The sequence below is a fragment of the Rousettus aegyptiacus genome, unplaced genomic scaffold (genome assembly GCF_014176215.1).
Source record: "Rousettus aegyptiacus isolate mRouAeg1 unplaced genomic scaffold, mRouAeg1.p scaffold_m13_p_10, whole genome shotgun sequence".
Classification (NCBI taxonomy): domain Eukaryota; kingdom Metazoa; phylum Chordata; class Mammalia; order Chiroptera; family Pteropodidae; genus Rousettus; species Rousettus aegyptiacus.
In genome coordinates this window covers 65,080,246-65,101,046 of record NW_023416285.1, presented here as the reverse complement: position 1 = coordinate 65,101,046, position 20,801 = coordinate 65,080,246, and the positions used below count along the sequence as shown (strand labels likewise).

Genomic DNA, 20,801 nt, shown 5'->3' with positions numbered 1-20,801 from the left:
TGTTTTGAAACTATGTATTCTAAATTTTTTTTTTTTTTTTTTTTTTTTTAGTGGTTACTGTTAAAATGCATTATGCATATATCTGATAGAAGTTCTTTAGGTGAAGTCTTTTGGTTATAACATTTGTTCTTTTTGTTTATGAATGCCTTTGTTTTTTATTATTATTGAAATATAATTTAGTATGTATTTCTAAGTTAACAATTATTTTCTCTCAACACTTCGAAAGGTGTCTAATATATTCTGTTTTATAATTTTGATATTGGGAAGTTGGTGATGTATCTAATTCTGGTTCCTATTTACCTTGAAAAATGAAGAGTCTTTATATTAGGTCTTCAAGGTTTGTTTCTGGATAGTTTCCCACACTGTAGGTATTCACCATATGTCGTGTCTCGTCTCTAGTAATTACATAAGTTTTCATTATAATCTAATGAAGCACTTTTGGTGGGAGTTTTGTCTTATTTTTTAGTACTTTTTTGTTGTTTTCTCTTGTTTACTATAACTTCTGTTTTTTAACTGTTATGCTTTGTTGGTTTTTTTTTCCCTTTAGTTGCCTTTCCCCACCTTCCTGGTTCGGCTCCTTCATGGCCTAGTCTTGTGGACACCAGCAAGCAGTGGGACTATTATGCAAGAAGAGAGAAAGACCGAGACAGAGATAGAGACAGAGACCGAGAGCGAGATCGTGATCGGGACAGAGAAAGAGAACGCACCAGAGAGAGAGAGAGGGAGCGTGATCATAGTCCTACACCAAGTGTTTTCAACAGGTTTGTTTGTACATATGTATATAATGTGCACTTTAGAATTTATATTTAGTAATAGGATGGAAAATCCAGTTCATTTGGGAAAGTATTGCTTGAAGAATGCCTAGGATAGCCATTTTAAAAGCATCAAGGCTGTTTAATTCATAGAGGGTTTCCATTATCTAAAGCAACAGCCTTCAAGTTTGTTTGTTCACTTCTCTCTTAAAAGAATTTTGAAAACTTTGTACTCTCTCACATATCTTGCTATCTAAAATTTTCTATCTTACGTCTAAGATAGAAAGTTGGCAATACAGTTACCAGTGTGTTATAAACATTTCTATTTTAAAATAAAATTATCACACTTTTAAATATATCCAGTGGGTTTAGAACACTGTAGTGATTTGCTAGGCATCATCATTCATTTTTTTAAAATGTATAAACAGACATTCTGTAACACTTGGAAATTATACATTTTTGTGGTTGAATTCGAACTTTTAAGCCACTTCCCCCAAAGAATTTTATTCTGATATAAAATATTTTTATTCTTAAAGTTCTTTTAATTGACCATCCTATCAATTTTTCTTGCAACATACTTACTGTGAATTAAAATCTATAAAAAAATTTATGACCATAAAAATTTTAACCGTTTAAATTTTTCCCTGATTTTAGCTATTATTTTAATGTATAAATATAATGTAAATTCTAAAAATAATTTAATAGAACTATATCCCTTAATGTGATGGAAAAGCTTCTGTCCATCTTCAATTAATATATGTATCCACGAATATATATATATATACTGTAGTAAAGTTAATGCAAAGAATGCCTTTATTTTGTAAAGGGCCAGAAGGGTGACTGTGAGAGAAAAGGTTAGCTGAAGAGTTGCATACATGATGTTTTATGTACATACAGTTCGGATTTAGGAAAGCATAAATGTGGAAGTTGGGGATCTGGAAATTGATTTCCTTAAAACATTCTGTGCCATTGTAAAGAATTCATGCACTGCTTTGGGATTGGCATGTACTACTGATCTAAAGAATAAATTCATATTTCTTAAGATCCACAAGTCAGTATACCTTTCTACATTTTAACCCCAGTTCTCTCCCAAGCTCATGTACCACATGTTCTAGCTATGCTGAACTGGTGGCTGTTTTGGAAATCCCTCATAGTTTTATACTTCCTTTGTTCATGTTGTTCCTTACCTGTCTGACATACAAAGTTTTATTTATTCTTCAAGGTCTAGCTAACATGTCTTCTGTGAGCTCCTCTGAACCTGAATTAATTTCCTTCACATGTTTCTATTTATTTTATGTATTTTCTTTAAAGCATTTCTGTCTCAATAGCCTCTTAAAGGGCATTGGCCACCATTTTTCATTTCTGTATCCTCAGCACTTTGTAATGTCTGACACATAATGTGTCAGTGAATAAGATTACTTACATATTAAAGGAGAGGAAGGTGAATACAGGGGAGGAAGAACAGTTTAGAAAACTGTTGGTGAAACTTTGTTAAAAAATTTTGAAATGAACAAAAACCAACCTTTATCACAGCCAGTACATTAATTTGGGCATCTTTCTTATTAACATATCAAGCTAGGTACCATCACAGTGTAGAAATGAAATAAATATAACTTTTTTCCATACCACCTGTTTATGGATGAGGTAAATGTAATGTACATAGACAACTTTCTGATTTTGCAGAGTAAGATAAATGTGTGTATGTGTATCAATTCAGGATGTGGATATATGCATGATTCAGGTAGCATTTATTTTGTTAGATGTCATCTAATTATAGAATTCTTAATCCAGAAGATCCTTAAGGATTATCTAGTCTAAATTTTTATTTATCAAATGAAGAAATAGAGACATTAGGAAATTAAGGCAATGGTAGAGCCATACTATCTACTGGAAATCCTTTGTAAAAACCTTTCTAGTCTTGAAATTAGGTAGTTTATTTTATTTTATTTTTTTTTCATTTTTCTTTCTAAATCTCTATGTACTTGACTTCTTTTTCCTTTTTGGGAGGTGGGATAAGGGGAAGGGAACCCAGTTCATTCTTTCACTCATGTACTAACATTTTCTGAATCTCTATTATGTACCAGGCACAGAGCTGTGTGCTGAGGAAACAGAATTATTCATATACTACCCTTTCAGATTTAATCATGTAATATTGTCAAGGTGACTAGAACTGGTTAATAGTAAAACTTTACCTATAAAGGTGTGCATTGAAAAGCTGAATAAGATTTATTAATCTTTTTCTTTCTGTAGCTTCTCATAGTTTGACTTATACATTATAGTCACTTCATAAAATTTTAGTCACTAAATAATTTATGATACATATATGTTTTGTATGTATGAGTGTATGTTTTGTGTTTATGTGGTGAGACATGTACTGACTTTAACCACTTTGTTAGCATGATTCTTGTTAAGTTCACGAGCATTACTTTCCAGATAGTTGAATTATTTCTTTTTGTTTAATTTTTATTTTTCAGTTAGAGTTAACATTCAATATTATTTTATATTAGTTACACGAGTAGAGCATAGTGTTAGACAGTTATATAGCTTATGAAGTGATCCTCCAATTAGTCTTGTACCCACCAGGCTCTATACTTAGTTATGACAATATTATTTCCTTTGCTGTTCTTTGACTACTTTATAACAACCAATTTGAATTTATTAATCCTTTCACCCATCCGCAACACCCGCCCCCACCCAGCAACTATCAATTTTTTCTCTATCAATGAGTCTGTTTTTGTTTTGTTTGTTGACTTTATTCTTTAGATTCCATATGTAAGTAAGATGATATGGTATGTCTTTGTCTGACTTCACTTAGCATAATACCTTCTAGGTCCATTCATGTTGCAAATAATAATATTTCATTTATTTTTAATGGCTGAGTAATAATATTTTGTATATATGTACCGCATTTTTCTTCTTTATCCAGTCATCTGTTGATGGGCACTTAGGTTGCTTCCATATCTTAGCTATTATAAATAGTGCTGCAGTGAACATAGGTGCACGTTTATCTTTTTGAATTAGTGTGTTGGATTTCTTTCGATAAATACCTAGAAGTGGAATTGCTAGGTCACAATAGTTCTATTTTTACTTTTTTTGAAGAGCCTCCAAACTATTTTCTGTAGCACCTGTATTAATTTGCAATCCCGCCAACAGTGCGCAAATATTCCCTTTTCTCCAAATCCTCGCCAGCACTTGTTCTTTGATTTATTGATAACAGCCATTCTGACATGTGTGAGATATCTCATTGTGGTTTTAATTTGCATTTCTCTGGTGATTAGAAATGTTGAAAATCTTTTCATATGTCCATTGGCTATCTGTGTGTCCTTTTGGGAGAAATGCCTATTCAGGTCCTCTGCCCATTTTGTAATTGGAGTATTTGTTTTCTTGGTTGAGTTATATGAGTTCTTTATAAATTTTGTGCATTATCCCCTTATCAGGTGTATCAGAGGCAAATATCTCCCATTTAGTAGATTTCCTTTTCATCTTGTCGATGGTTTCCTTTGCTGTGTAAAATCCTTTTAGTTTGATATCCCATTTGTTCATTTTTCTTTTTGTTTTCCTTGCTTGAGAAGATAGATCAGAAAAAATATTACTGAGAGCTATGTCAGAGAGTTTAATGCCTGTGTTTTCTTCTAGGATTTTTATAGTTTTGGGTGTTACATTTAAATTTTTAATGCATTTTTAGTTTATTTTCCTGTATGGGTTCTTTTATAGTTCCATATAGATTTTAGGATTATTTGTTACAGTTCTGTGAAAAATGCCATTGGTATTTTGGTAGTGATTACATTGAATTTATAAATGGCTTTGGATAGTATGAATATCTTACAGATGTTAATTCTTCCTATCCGTGAGCACAGTATATGCTTCCATTTATTTATATCTTCTTCACTTTTTTTTCCTCCAGTGACTTATAGTTTTTCAAGAACAGGTCTTTTACCTCCTTGGCTAAATTTATTCCTAGATTATTTATTTATATGCAATTGTAAATGAGACTGTTTTCTTAATTTTTCTTTCTGATAGTTCATTATTGCTGTATAAAATGCAAACAATTTCTGAATGCTAATTTTTGTGTTTGCTACTTTATTGAATTCATTTATTCTAACTGGTTTTTGGTGGAATCTACGATTCTCTATATGTAGTATCATGTCATCTGCAAATAATCACAGTTTTATGTTTTCCTTTCTAATTTGGTTGCCTTTTATTTCTTATCTGATTGCTGTGACTAGGACCTCCAATACTATGGTGAATAAAAGTGATACGTGGACATTTTGTCTTATTCCTGATCTTGTGGGAAATGCTCTTAGCTTTTCCCCATTGAATTTGATGTTAGCTGTGGGTTTTTATTATGTTGAAATATGTACCCTCTTTACCCACTTTGCTGAGAGTTTTTTTATCATAAGTGAATGCTGGATTTTGTCATAGGTTTTTTCTGCATTTATTGATATCATAGGACTTTTTTCTTCCAATTTGTTAATGTGGTGTATCACATTTAATTAATTTGCAGCTGTTGAACCAACCTTGCATTCCAGGAATAAATTCTACTTGATCATGATGTATGGTCTTTATTAATGTCTCGCTGAATTCAGTTTGCTAATATTTTGTTGAGGATTTTTGCATCTGTGTTCATCAGAATTAATTTTCTGTAATGTCTTTGTCTGATTTTAGAACCACGGTAATGGTGGCCTCAGAAAATGAGCTTGGGGAGCTTCCTTTCTCTTGAGGTTTTGGAATAGTTTAAGAGTAGGTGTTAATTCTTTGAGTGTTTGGTGAAATTCACCTGTGAAGACATTCAGTTCAAGAATTTTGTTGGGAGTTCCTTGATTAATGTTTTAATTTTGTTAGTACTAATCTGGCTGTTCAGATTTCCATTTTTTCTTGACTCAGATTGTATGTTTCTAGGAATGTATTTATTTCTCCCAGACTGTCCAATTTGTTAGCATAGAATTGCTTGTATTTTCTTGTAATCCTATGTATTTCTGTGGAGACAGTTGTCATTTCTCCTCTTTCATGTCTGATTTTATTTAGGTCCTCTTTTTTTCTTGATGAGTCTGGTTAAAAGTTTGTCCATTTTCTTTTTTAAAAATCAGCTCTTTGTTTCATTGATTTTTTTTTTTTACACTCTTTTTCATTTATTTCCACTCTGATCTTTTTTATTTCCTTTCTTCTGCTCACTTTCATCTTTGTTTGCAATTCTTTTTCTAGTTCCTGTAGGTGTAAGGTTAGATAGTTTATTTGAGATTTTTCTTGTTTCTTGATGTAGGCCTGTATTGTTGTGAATTTCTCTCAGGACTGCTTTTGCTGTGTCCCATAGATTTTGATTCATTGTGTTTTCATTTTCATTTGTCTTTCTTGATCTCATTTTTAGTACATTCATTGTTTAGTAGCATGTAATTTAGCCTCCATGTGTTTATGTATTTTTCAGGTTTTTTTTCTTTCTTGTAATTGATGTCCGATTTCATACCACTGGTCAGAGAAGGGGCTCGATATGATTTTAATCATCTTAAATTTATTGGGACTTGTTTTTGTGGCGTAACATGTGATCTATCCTGGAACATGTTCTGTATGCTCTTGAGAAAAGTGTATATTCTGCTTTGGGGTTAAAGGTTCTAAAAATATCAATGAAATCTGTCAAATTTAATATGTTATTTAAGGCCTCTTTCATTTCCATTAAATGTAGTTTTCCATTCCTTTCAGTCTGTGTGTTTTATTTTATCTGAAATGGGTCTCTTGTAGACAGTATTATGTGTGGGTCTTGTTTTATCATTCAGCTAACCTATGTCTTTTAAGTGGAGGATTTAATCTATTTACATTTAAAGTGTGTATTGATAGGTCCACAGTTATTGCCATTTTACTATTCATATTTACATTATCTTTTCCCCTCATTTCTTAAAGAAGTCTCTTTAACATTTTGTGTAATACTGTCTTGGTGGTGATGAATTAATTACCTTAGTTCTTCTGTGGTAAGCTCTGTATCACCTTCAATTTTAATTGATAGCCTTACTGGCTAGAGTAGTCTTAGTTGTAAGGTTCTTTTCATCCCTTTAAATATTTCATTCCAGTCCCTTCTTTTTGCGAAGATTCTGTTGAGAAATTGGCTGACAGCCTATCGGAGCTCTTTTGTAAGTAACTAGCTGCCTTTCTCTTGCAATGTTTAGGATTCTCTCTTTGTCTTTAACCTTTGACGTTTTAATTATGACACATCTTGGTGTGGGCCTGTTTGGATTCTTCTCGTTTGGGATTCTGTGCTTCCTGGGGTTGTATGTCTATTTACTTCACCAGTTTAGGGAACTTTTCAGTCATTATTACTTCAAATAGTTTCTCAATCCCTTGCTCTCTTTTCTTCTTCTGGTACCACAGTAATGTGAATGTTGTTAGACTTGATGCCATCCCAGAGTTCTCTTACTCCAAATCTCTGATTCAGTTCTCTGCTTCATCTAATCTGCTGTTGTTTCCTTCTGGTATATTCTTTATTTCAGTTTTATTTTTCATTTTTGACTGGTTCTTCTTTATGGTTTCTGTGTCGTTTTTTATGCTTACTATCTCATTGTTGAAGTTTTAGCTGATTTCTTATATTCTTTGCCTAAGTTCATTGAGCATGTTTTGAACTCTGTATCTGGTAGGTTACTTGCCTCCATTTTGTTTAGTTCTTTTTCTGGAGTTTTATTTTTTTTTTCATTTTGGCTTCCTCTCTCAGTTTATTTCTATGTATTAGATAGACCTGCAATATCTCTCAGTTGTAGCTGGGTGTCCTCATTGTAGTGGGTGTCCTGTGTGGCCCAGTGGCACAGTCTCCCTCATCACCTGCTTCATGTGCTCCAGGAATGACCCTTGTGTGGTTGTGTGTGCCCTCCCGTTGTAGTTGAGCCTTAATTGTTGTTGTCACATCAGTGAGTAAAATTGACTTCAGGCTGAATGGCTGTGAGGATTGGCCATGTCTGCTGTATATGAGCTGCCGTATGGGGAGCTCACCCCAAAAAGTGGAGTTCGCCCAGCAGACTCATATGCTTGTTGAGATCACTCTTTGGTTGTGATGCTTGTGGAGCTAATCAGGTCATGTTTTGTTGCGGTCTAAAGCCAACCTTCCAGTGTGTGGGTTCTAGAGCCTCTTGGGAGGTCCAAGGTCAGTCACTGCCTGCGACTAGCTCGGGGCTACCTGGTAGGAGCTACAAAGCTATTCTAAGTTAGTTGCTGTTTGTGCTTGACCTAGTGGTCAGTTGCCACCAGTACCCGGCCTGAGGCAGCTTAGCAAAACGCTCAGGGCACCCCAAGGCCTGAGGCTGCCTCCTGGCTCTGGTAAGGTTCAGCAGCTGAAAAAGCCTTGGGCAGTATGCGAGCTGGGTTAGGCCAGTCCCAAGGAGTCACCATGGTGGGGCTAGTGGTGTTCACCAGATTCGTGCAGGTTCAGATTTGTTGTCAGTACTGAGCCTGTGGCCACTCACAAGTGTCAGATCACTCCAAGACCAGCCGCTGCCCCACCTCAGATCCACAGTCTCCTGGGATTTTTTTTTCCCCCCAAGAAATACAGCTGCATGGGCTGGTCCTGCCTATCTGCCCTGGAATTGTCTCTAGAGGTATGAGATCTGAGGCCTGTTGATGGCTGTTGATGGAGCCTCCTGCTGAGAGCTCAGGGTGAGGCTGGTTGCCCAGCCAAGAATATGCCCTTAGCAATTTGTGAGTTGGGTTGAATGTGGTCACAGGGAGTCAACAGGGTGGAGCAAGCCAGAAGAGTTCATCAAGACAATGCAGATTTAGATTTGGATCGGTGGTAGGAGGGCTCAGCACAAACAGGATGGCACCCCACCTTTAAGCTACAGAGGAGAAGGGCTCACCCAAGGGATAATGGTGACTGTCCTTCCAGCCCTTGCCCTGAAGCCACACAACTCTGGCACTTTCTGTCTCTGGCACTTTCCAAGCTATTGTCTCTCCAGAGCCCAAGGTGAGTGCCTGCAAATAAGTGATTCTCTGTATGTGGTCCCTTTAAGGGGATGTTTGGGTTTCCAGCAGCCTTTCATCTCACCTGGACAGGCAGAATCCATGCTGACTTTCACACCCAAATTTTGTGGAAATTCCTTTTTCTGGTGCTGAAACCCTTTCTGGGAAGCCCTAGTGTGGGGCTGAGGCCCCTCACTCCTCTTGGGGTCCTCTGCAACTATGATGGCATAGCCCTCCCTATGCTCAACCACCACACCCTGGTGCAGGGCTAACCTGTTTCATGTCTTTACCTCTCTTATGATATGTCTTGATGTAACGTCTTCTTTAGGTATTAGAGTTATGTTCACCTAGTCTTCACGTGGTTTTCTAGGTTGATCTATAATTTAGTTGTAATTTTAAAGTGATTATGGGAGGAGGCAAGCACAGCATTTACCTAACTCTGCCGTCTGGATCAGAACTCAATGGTTGAATTGTTTCTAATGTAGTTAAAATGAATATATTTGAGATAGCACTGTTATCTCTACAGTGTACATATTCACAAGTTAAAGTGTTTAATGCAGTATTTTATAGTAAAGAAGACTAAAAGGAATGGCTTTAGTGGAACTCATAAATTTTCTTTGCATAAATATAAATAATACAAGGTTTATAGAATATTTGAGGCCAAATTCTCTGATTCTTTAATTTCAAACACACATACATAAATGCTGCTTAATATTTATTGAAACTAAAAGTGTTAACCGTTAAACCATATTTAATTTTTAGGTTCCTAAGCTGTAAGGCATCAGAAGTCAATGTTTTCTTAAATCTGACTAAAAGCTCAAGGCCACAGAGGCATTTTGTGTTGTTCTGAATTATTCCAAAAATAAAGTGTTCTCTGGAAAATCCAAGTGAAGTATAAGTAAAGGCCTTTTTTTTTTTTTTAAATGAAGACTCACATTTTAGCAATATGGCATGCAGTATGTGGTGTGTTACAAATTATGGGGTCATTGTTTTGAAAATTACAGACCAGTTTTAACATCTGGTCTTTAGGACACTTAATTGTGGACCAGAAAGAAGTCTGTTCATACTCTGGTGTTTGAAATGAACTTTAATGATTTCCAGGCCCAGAGAAACCTTTGTGCTGCAGCTGCTTTTCAGAAAAGGAGATGGAAGAAGAAGGGGTCTTTATATTTTGTGTGTGAGACCAAATCTTCCACCATCTGAAATGAGGTTCCCATCATATGGCTGCCTTCAGAATCTTAAAAGGCCTTGAAGCTATCAAGAGTTGGTGTTAGGGTGATAAGGTTACAAATTACAAATTATGGGATAATTGACTTTACTTATATTTTTATGTAAATCTAGTTGGAATCATTACAAAGAGAGCCTCATTTTTTAAGAGGGTAATATTCAATTGTCCTGGTGGGTGCTAGTTTATTCTGCTTCAGAAACATTAATTATTACAGCATTAGTCACCTTTTGCAAAAAAGGTTTTGCTTCTAGAAATATTAACATTAAATTTACTGAAAATGGTCAGCCTGCATGTCAGCTGCCATTTATTGAGGGCCTTCTCTTATATTAAGCACTTAGTATACTAAGCACAGTGTTGTTATTGCCAATTCTAGAGCAACCCTGAAAAACATCGTTTCCAGTTTTACAGATGAGAAAACTGAGGTTTAGAGAGGTTAAGTAACTTACCCTGGATCGTCCATTTAGTGAGTAGCAGAATCAGGGATGTGATCCTGGGCCTACTCTGCTCGGACTCTTTCTGCTACTCTGTACTATCTGTCATGGCACATTGCCTTTCAGATGACATGCTTCCAACTTCAAATACAAAGTACATATTTATGATTAGGAAAAAAGATGTGTATGTATACATACGTACATATACATGAATATACATGTACCTGTACATAAAATATATGTAAATACATTCTTTTTTTAATAAAACATTTTAGAAATGTATCACGGGCAGTAATTTGGTCAGCAATACAAATTGACATTAGGTGTAGCACTACTGAATCATTACTTTTGCTAGAAAACCATAGGCTGATTTGTTGTTTTATATGCCTTGTACTTTTGCCTGATTCTGTCTCCTTTACCCCTGCTCAGATTCCTTAACACCTTGATGCTTCTGTTAAACATATTTTTAGAAACCAATGCTCTTCAGCATACAGTGCTGTAAAAGGTATTTTTATTTATTCTAAGTGAGAAAATTCACTGATATTAGGTTGTAGAAAGTATTGACTTGGATGCTGAGCAAAAAAAGAAAAAATAAGTAACTCGAAGGATTATGAGAAAAATGGAGAGAAGAATGTCAGTGAAGGGGCATGAAAAGATGATAGGTCTGGGGAAGTAAAGTAAGACTACCCTCTAACTGTAGCCATCAGTCCCAGTTTCACCAGTCCCTTCTATCCAGAGTCAGAAGACAGAGGGTGTAGCGTAAGTTTATGCATTTGAAGTTATTAGACATGTTTCTCTTCGCGCCTTCCCCCAGCCACACACACATAGTATTAATTGGGATGTCAGAATGCAAGTATGTACACAGATCATTTTTTGCCTGCGTTTTACTAGTATAGCTGCTTTGATATCCCTCTGTTCTTCATGTTTATACCTGTTCATTAGATAAATATACTCTTTATGTGATTGAAAAAATTAAGAACTTTCATCTACTTTCTATATAGCCATTGTGAGCCAACTATTTAAAATAAATTTTTAGAATCTGTGTACCCAAGATTTTACAAGGAATAGAAGACTTTTGGTTGGATACCTGAGATACACATAAACATGCTTTTAATTTTAAAAAAAGTAAAAGAAAGCTGATTAAAATGTAAATCAGTAATAGCTACCAAGTTTTTCAGGAAAATGGTAGTTATGTAAAATTTCTACCCTGTAACAATTGTGAAAACACAGAACAAAATTGGGCCCTTAACATGATGAATAATTATTATGTATTTTGTATTCTTGTATTAGAAAGTAGTAATTTGAGGATGCATTGTTTTCCTCTCAGTTCAACAAATATTTCACATCTGTTTTCTATAAGGTGTCAAATGGGGGCTTCTGGTTTGGACTCAGATCACATCTCTTCTTTTACAGTTTGAAATCATTCACTGTTAACAGTTCAGTTGTCAAGAAAAGTTGTTTCTATTCTAATTTCAGTGATGAAGAACGATACAGATATAGGGAGTATGCAGAAAGAGGTTATGAGCGTCACAGAGCAAGTCGAGAGAAAGAAGAACGACATAGAGAAAGACGACACAGAGAGAAAGAGGAAACTAGACACAAGTCATCTCGAAGGTTTGCTCTTTAATAAAATAGTGAATCACTTTGAAGCTAATAGAGAAATTAATTCAACTTCAGGAAGTAAAAGTAAACATTTCTCCATAGCCAGTAGAGCATATGTATTCCTAATTGGAAGATTAAGAAAAAAGATTTTTAAATCTAACAAGACTATGTTTAATTACCTTTAAACCAAAATTAGCATGGAATATAAAATATGTGAGAATTAGACTTATTATCAGAGGGGGAGAATTTGGCATATGAACCAGTCTTTAATAGTATTAAAGCAATTATCAATTTAATCAAAGAAAATGCAGGGCCTTGTATTCTCCAGAAAAACAGATGAGCATTAAATTTTAATGCCTATTATTTCCTTAAAAGTATTTCCTGTTCTAATTTAGTGCTTCAGTTTCTCATTTGTAGTCTTTCAGAATAAAGTACATGGGCTCTGGCAATGTAGGGAAATATGGTGAACCTATCATATAAATATAATGTAGGCATAAAAGTGTTTGAGAAAAAGAAAAAGTGGATTATTTAAAACCCAGTGTTGAGAATTTACTTAGACAACGTGGATTGATTTTGTCCCTACTTGTGTGTTCTTAAAAATGTTTGAGTATACCTTTTTTTTCTTCAGTAATAGTAGACGTCGCCATGAAAGTGAAGAAGGAGACAGTCACAGGAGACACAAGCACAAAAAATCTAAAAGAAGCAAAGAAGGAAAAGAAGCTGGCAGTGAGCCTGCCCCTGAACAGGAGAGCACTGAAGCTACACCTGCAGAATAGGCATGGTATAACCTTTGTGTATATTAGTGCCAGAAATAGATACTATAAATCTTGTTATTTTTCTGGATAATGTTTAAAAAATTTACCTTTAATCTTCTGTTAGTATGAAAACTTTTTTTTCCCAAAATAAAAGTGAATTTTTCATGTTAAGTTAAAAATCTTTGTCTTGTAATATTTAAAAATAAGAGCAATGACTTTATATCCAAGAAAGTAATGTGAATGAGTCATTCAGCAGGGAATTTAAGGAGCTGTGTTTAGCTGTGCACATAACCAGTATCTGATAAAGGTCAAGGTTCCACCTTGGCAATAGTATTCTTGAGTTAATCAAATAACTTCACTCTCAAGAGGTTGCACTGCAAAAGCCATCAAAAGGCACCTTTGAATCTTGAGATTAAAACTAGTCTTTTATTATTACTGCTGTGTTACTGTAGCTTAGCATATTGTAGAACTCATACAGTTTTGATATCACAACTTTTTGATAGCAAGTTTTCACTGTTCTAAATCTGAGTTTATGGTGAAATTAAATGGGGAATTTTTATATCCAAATTAATAAAATATAAAGGTATTTGGGGGGCCTCTGTGAAATAATTTACCCTAAGTGTAGTTTCTAGTGTGTACATTGACTCCTTTCACTGTGACACAAATTTGATTTCCCTCATGGCCATCAATGTGAGCCAGCGTCAAGCTGGTTAGGCCTTTCTTGATGCTTTTTCCAAGGCTCATTGATTGAGCAGCATGCAGAGATTTTATACAGTTACTAAATATATTGTGAATAAAAATGAATGACAAGAGCTTTAGTCATTTCCTGTTAAATCTAAGAAAAATCTAAGTTTATAATTCTGTGAGCATTTTTAGAGTTAATCCTTAGGAAGCATGTGACGGTAACATAGTTTTGAAAGAATTACTAGGACCTTTTAAATAGTGATATGAGAAATGAGTTTAGTATCACATACTAAAAGACAACGATAATTTTTGAAAAATATTTATTTTTCATTTGACGAACATTTTCCAGCAATACATTTTTAAAATCCTCTGGCTGTAAATTGTTTTTAAAATACCCAGAATATACCCTTAGTAGACCTTGGCATATACCAGATTTTTAATTTAATTGTATAATTCAGATCCAGTGGGGGCATACAAACCATTTCAGCTGTTTAAGAGCTTTTTACTGAATAGAAAAATATAAACGTAAAGTTGTAATGAGAAATCCTCCACACTGAATAAAAACAATAATGTTTGTTTTGAGAATTATATTTTCTGAGGTGAAACTGGTTTTCATTAGATACTTTTCCTGACATTAAAGCTTACATTTTTACAATGTATCCTTTAAATATAAAAATTGACAAGATAAATATATTGTTTCAACATAGCTTATTTGTGAGTTCCTATTTTTCTATGACCCACCATTAATTCTATAAAAAAGTGCCAGGCCAAGAAACAATAGTGAGAGTAATTTTTCCTTTAAGTTCTTTCAGCATCCTTGCCAAGCAAGCATGTATCATTCCTGATGTACTTCTACCATTAACAGCAAGAAGAATATCACCACATCTGGGGGCGGGGGATGGAAAGAAGAAGATAAAAGTATATGGTTAACATTTTAATCTGTAACTGAAGTTAACACAAGTTTACTTGATGGTTCTAGTTTTTCCTACATCTGTTGATTTTAGTTACATTACTCCTAATTAAGGGTTTTTTCCTCCTTTTAAATTCTGCAAATTCTCTATCCAGTCAGCTTGTGTCAGAAGGGATGCTAAAGTTGTAGCAAGTTGTTGTATGGGACCCAAAGTAACTATAATTATTTTGGATTTCATAGAAATTGAATGCTACCTAAATGTTTTTAACGTCCTATCAATAACAAAGGTGGTATAATAAATATATGCCTTATTTCAAGTGGGGCCAAGCTTTTACATGTATAAAACAAAATATTTGAATATAAGTTTTTTAAATGGTTATTATTACCTAATTCTTCCATCATTGTATGCTGGTGTTCCTTCCACAATAGATTTGATAAAAAAAGGTTTGTTCCCATTGTATTCTTCGTAACCACCTACAATGCAGAAGCCCAGGCTTCCAGCTGTGTTTCTTCGTAACATTACATCTTTACAGTTATAAAGGTACCTGAAATAGAATGTAATTAAAGCATATGCACATTTAAGTTGAATTCGTGAAGTTGAACTCCTAGTTAATAATTGTGATTCATCTTCCATTTCCTTTATTGGCATTATTTTTTAAGCTAAATAACACCGGACAGGTCTCACTCAAAATTGTCATAGCCCATTGATCTTTGTGGTATTAGCTGGCCTTTTCTCATTGAACTTGTTTTCCATAGCTAAACACCTTTTAAAAAAAAAATGACACCATTTTGTTTAGATGTCTATTGGGAAAGAATCATTTTTGGCTTAAAGATTTAATGCCTCAATTTTTATTTAACAAAAAGTTGAAAATGCCTAAATCTTTATCGTTGAACCAAATTTAAGCATACTTACAGATGTCATATTTTTATTTACTTGATATAAATAATTTTAATGAAGGTAAATGATTAATGATTAATTAATAAATGATTAATCTCCGAAAAAAATTTAAACCTACCCTTATTTGACTTTTGAAAAATACAAGTTTATATGTAGTTCTACATATTTGATAAAAGTTATAAAGAAGCATGCAGCCATAGTGAATGGGAATTGTACATTTAAACATTATAAGAATGACTCATATTGGAAGAGAGAACACTGGCAGTAAGTGGAATAGCAGGTTATAAACGGAATGGGAGAAGTGGAGACCGCAGGTCTGTAAATGAGTAGCACCCAGCTAAAATAGAAATTAGATTGAGGGGATGATTTCTTTTACTATTCAGTAGCAGTCGGATCAGTGTTAACATAGGTGCAGGCTAAGTGCAAACTGTGTTACAGTTAGGACACAGGTTGTATGTCAGGAGCTGGATTTGACCAAATTGCCCCAGTCCAGGGACTGGTTTGAAAGAAAATTAAGATTTTCATGTTGATAAAAATCAAGAGATGATTGTTTTGTTTATAAGCTGTACTTTAAAATAGCAACTACTTTTTGAAAACCAATAAAAAGTCTCTTGTGCAATGTTTTGTTAAGTGATGAAGTTGGTCATTAACATTAGTTAAACTCATTTAAATGTGAGCTTTTTTCCTATTCTGAACTCATTCTCTAAATTTAGGCCTAATTAAAGAAGAATTGGCAAAGTATAAAGAGTAGCAAGGAATTTAGTAGCTTTTCCAAATAAAATTATGGTTATCTCAAAAATAATTTAAACTGATGATAGGAATTGGTGAGTATGGTGAACTCTTGGGTTGCTCTTAAAGCTATATATATATCGTTTTGTTTTTGTTTTTTCATGGGTCATTACTTTAATCTCCTTCAAGGGCTTCCCTTTCCTCAGCAGGATTCCATATTTCACTTGAGCCCCTACATAACCAAAGTGTGGTTCACAAATTATGTGCCTTTCAGGGTCTGGCGATCAAAAAAACATTTTTATCTTAATAGACATTATTTGCCTTTTCACTCTCATTTTATTATAAACATACAGTAGCATGTTCTAGAGAACACATGATAGGTGATCTGGCAACAGATTGAATGCAGAAGTAGACATGAGAGTCCTATTAAGCCAAACATTAAAGAGGTTGGTGAAAAATACACAACAATCCCACTCTTCTCACTAATTTTTTAAAAAATAATGCTTTTCTTATAAAAGATGTTATTTATATTAACATATAATGGGGTTTATTATTTTAAGTGAATAAAATTTCTCAGATTAATTTATAATAAATATTAGATATAACCTATATAAACAAAAGCTCTTTAGGATCATCAGCACTTCGTAAATGTGTATGGGATCTTGAGACAAAAACATTGGGAATTTCTGTTCTAGACATGTTTATCATACTTGGAGGTCCCACTGGTATCTCAAATGCAGCATGTCTAGAACAACTAATAGCTCCTCATTCTTCCTTATTGTGACCAAATAATTGCATTAATGGCCCCAAGTTGTCCTGGTATTTATACCCCTAATTGCATAATTTCGTGGTACTTTCCTATTCTGATTCTAGAGTCAGCCATAAGATCAGTGAGATTTTTACCACAGCCAGCCAAATCCTAAATACCTAAACATGGCGAGCCAGGATCAGTCTAGCCTAGCCTGAGACCCACAGACTCATGGCTAAATGTGTACATTGTTGTCTGCTACTGACAGGTTTTTACAGCTGGTTGTTAATGCAGCATGATTGTGAAAATAAACAATTGATATTCCTACCGTTTTAGTTATATCACTTCTGCTTTTAAAAATTAACACCTTGGAGACTTGAAAACAAATGCAACTTCCATCTTAAAACTGAGTCACTAGATAATGAGGGAGAACTGCCAAAGGCAGTGGAAGTCAAGGAAGATGGAGGAGAGGATGCCCACAGCAGTAGAGTGCAGACCAAGCTAATGGAGGAGCCTTGGGGTCCACAGTGGTCCACTGATGGGCAAACCACACAGTCCACGCGGGAATAACGAGAAATAAGCAGGCTGGCTGTTAGCAGAACTTCCTTAAGTACTACTTCATGCTGCCTTTCTACTCTTCTTTTAAAGGAAATGAGCAAAATCCAGACAACTGGCAAGAGCAGATGTGCTCTCCCAAGGCCAAGTGGCAAAAAGTGAGGGAAAGAAAGCCATTCATTTGGTTGTATTTGGAGTAAAAAGATTCTTATATTTGCCATCTTATGTAAACCTTGATCATATAACAAAATAGCTTTCAAGCACACACAAAAAAAGTGATCTGTATTAAGAGATTTCAGCTTCAGAAAGATTTAAGTCAGTTAAAGTAACACTGCAGTCTTGGTTCTAAAATGTTTAAAGATTTTAAAACTGCCTCAGTGCTGTTTTCAACTGTTTAAATATGCACTCATTTAAAATGTATCAATTAGTGAAGGGTCAAAAAGAATCTAGGTCAGTTTGTATTTGAGTCAGATGTTTTTTTAAACCTCGTGTAAAAATTTTTAAAAGAAAATGAGAGGCTTGACCTATCTCCACCCTCAAGAAAAATGTACTAAAACTAAACATCCTGCTTTTAATCCTAGCCAGCATATCATCTTCAGTGACTCTAATATTTAACAGGAATCATGTATTTGGAATTAGTAAGACAATCTTTTGAAGACCAAGAGTTTATGTTCTAATGTGGGTGAGCAAACCCCAATATTTAACTTCTGTATATAGCCATTTAGCAAGGCCACCCCTCAAATCCTGAAGTGTCTGTGAGAGTTAAATGGCTTCACTATAAGACTGGATACATCTCACTAAAATGACAACCCAGCTGCTTCCTGAAGTTGTTACACAAGAACATCACAAGTGTAGAAACAAAGGAGACCTGAGACACATCCTCAACACGTGTAAACGTGGGTGAAGGCAAAGTGTTCTGCGTTGCTTTATGTTTAGCCAGGGCCACCCAAAAGCTGCAGAGGTAAAATCTTAGAAGAGTCATGCTCCATGCAAGTTCCTAGGGCTGCCACTAGCAAATGAGGGAGAGCTTGATCCTGCCCCTGTGCCAGGGTGTGTACGTGTACACAGGCTGGATTTTGGCCTCCTCTCCCTGTTAGCTAAGCTGCTTGTAGCATGGACAATGAAAACAACGGTACATGGCAGCTCTGTGGGCCCCTCAACGTGAATGTTGAATGTTTTAACATCCAGGCTTTCGTCCCTGCTCTAGGATGTCTGCATGCCTTTTCAGTTAAAAAAAAAAAAAAAAAAAAAAGGGGGTGTATTATTTCAAATAGTCCCACAATCAAGCCTGGGGTTCATTAAGATGCTAGTGCCATGAATCAGCCCAAGAGAGTAGAAGAGTAGTCTAAGAAATGTAGTTGTTTCCTCCCACACCTCCCCAAGATGTCACATTAGCACTCACCGTGGTAATTCCAGCCACATGACCCAGGAGGGGGACCAGTCGCTGGGTGGGGCCGTGTTGTGGTTGGAGTCCAGGGCTGCTAGGCTGCTGTCATCTTCCTGGGGCTCATATTGCTTGACTTCCAAAGCTTTAAGAACCACTGAGGAGGATGTGCTTTTCAATAACGCGACAGCCTCGCTCCGGCTGACCTCTGTTAGTTCAATCCCATTCACATTTAACAAAATGTCACCTAATGGTCAGAGAAGCAGAAGCCACCCTTAGAGTGCAGATAGGAACTTCTGTGTATAAAATGCAAAGGGGCAGGGAAGCAGTAAGGGTGAGGGGCATGTCATTAATTAGCCTCGTATTGATATGAGGCTGGTTTCTCAAATAGTAAATGGTGAACTATGTGCACATTCCAAAGCATTGGTAAGTTGTGCTTGGAGGTTTCTAAAGCATACTCATTGGTGTTTGACTCTTGCCAAGAAAGGGAGGGAGAGAGAAAAGTTAGCTTCATTTACTATTTAATAAGAGAAAACCTACTTTTTCACTCCATTTTTTATTTTTAGCACAAAGGGAAAGCACTTGGCAAAAGCTCTTAGCGCCTGCACAGAGCTTAGCATGTGGTAGGCACCCTTAATAAATATTAAATGAATGAATAAGAAACTATCCCTGAGAGTATCTGGCAGAAGAGTCTATAGCAGTTAAGAAAAATGGGCCTGGGGCTCTGTTCTTAAAGGTAGAAAGAAAGATTAACAACATTTCTATTCATAGCAAAGATGCTAAGAAACTACCATTGGTTAAGTATCTACTATGTGCTGGACCATCTCCTTACATCATATAATCCTCTGTTCATGTTCTCTCACAAGTCACTTCTTGGTTGACCTCATTATTCTCTATCCACGAGCATATCTTTTTCACACAGAATAACCATAGCAAGAGTAAAAAGATAGGAGAAAGGTGGGAAAGGCCTCGAGTCCCTCCTGACCCCTAAAGAAGAACTATTACGTTGGCTAACTGAGTCCCTTAACATGCCATCCCCCTGTAGCTCTACAGGATTAGCAATTGTACTCAGAAACTTAACATCTTATCTTTTGAATATGAACCCTTAAATGATATAATTGCTCAACCATCTGAGCTACTCCTTCATGTGAATTGACAGTATTATTAAGAATACACATATGACATCTTCATTCAGAGTGGTCTAAGACACATAAGATTAAAGTAATGAAATAATTTCACTAGAGGGGAAAGTACCTATAGCATGGCACTTCCACTTAATATTTATTCAATCAAGATCTATCAAATTATTTCTCCAATCCATGAAATGGAACAATTCATAAGTAGTTTCATCACTGAATCAATCCAGCAAAGAATCACTTAGAATGAATGGAACCAAATTATGCCATTTAGCTATTCTTGGCATAGTTTGCAGGTACTTGCTTGACTAGCAAGCAAGATGGCACCCTCACAGAAATCCAGTTCAGCAACTATACTCGAATTAATCACGGTCCATGGATAACATGTCCTGGCCAGATCACTCTCACATCTTCTCATGAATTCTGGAAACAGTTACTTAATCCAGTAAATGGCTAATTCTTTTTAACACTCTGCTGCCACAGAATATTAAGTCTCTACTTTTTACCTGTTTTTATTCTTCCATCTCTGCTTATGACTCCTCCAGGCTCAACACTGATGACATAGATAGGCAAATCCCACTCCCTGTGTGTTGCTCCGCCTCCAACAGTCATGCCAAGAGATTCGCTGGGGTCTTTTCGGACACTTACCACCTTCTCATGACAAGTGACCACAGGATGGAGGGGCTAAAGGCATAGACAGAAAAACAAACTTGTCACATTCGTTCATGGGTGGGTTTGCATTTCCTCCAACAGAAACTACCAAAACTGCATAAATATACAATGGCGTTTGGTCTCACCAAGAGATACACATAGAAAACCCCTGCTTTGCCCTCCACCCTGAGTTACATTATTCCAAATTCTATATGCTGACTCAGAGAAATTTAACATTTCAATTAGGACCAGTGAAAATGGAAGGTTGGAGACCACTGGAGAAATATTAGCATAAAAAGTGAACTGTACCCAGAATTTTTCAAGTGCCTCATATATTCCTGATAGTAGTGAATCACTATTTCATAAAACTCTTGTCATTCATGAATATCAGGAATTTTTTTTAAAA

The 20,801-nt window shown here is 35.4% G+C and overlaps 2 protein-coding genes across 23 annotated transcripts in view; one reads left to right on the top strand and one right to left on the bottom strand.

The window, feature by feature from the left end:
- Nucleotides 1-15,822, top strand: part of FIP1L1 (factor interacting with PAPOLA and CPSF1) — a 72,009-nt gene extending 56,187 nt beyond the window's left edge. For 14 of the 16 annotated variants that reach the window (XM_036227939.1, XM_016119601.2, XM_036227937.1 and 11 more), the window contains 3 exons: nt 548-761; nt 11,820-11,957; nt 12,574-15,822. In XM_036227939.1, coding sequence (XP_036083832.1) covers nt 548-761; nt 11,820-11,957; nt 12,574-12,721 — 500 coding nt within the window. In that variant the 3' untranslated portion in view covers nt 12,722-15,822. The remainder of the gene's footprint in view (nt 1-547; nt 762-11,819; nt 11,958-12,573) is intronic. The other 2 variants (XM_016119604.2, XM_016119603.2) reach the window with 1 other exon arrangement.
- LNX1 (ligand of numb-protein X 1) overlaps nt 13,688-20,801 on the bottom strand; it is a 159,938-nt gene continuing 152,824 nt past the window's right edge. For 4 of the 7 annotated variants that reach the window (XM_016119594.2, XM_036227933.1, XM_016119591.2 and 1 more), the window contains 4 exons: nt 20,251-20,428; nt 18,627-18,855; nt 14,681-14,839; nt 14,105-14,269 (listed from right to left, as the gene is read on the bottom strand). In XM_016119594.2, coding sequence (XP_015975080.2) covers nt 14,134-14,269; nt 14,681-14,839; nt 18,627-18,855; nt 20,251-20,428 — 702 coding nt within the window. In that variant the 3' untranslated portion in view covers nt 14,105-14,133. Of the gene's footprint in view, nt 14,270-14,680; nt 14,840-18,626; nt 18,856-20,250; nt 20,429-20,801 lie in introns of all 7 variants that reach the window. The other 3 variants (XM_016119589.2, XM_016119590.2, XM_016119596.2) reach the window with 2 other exon arrangements.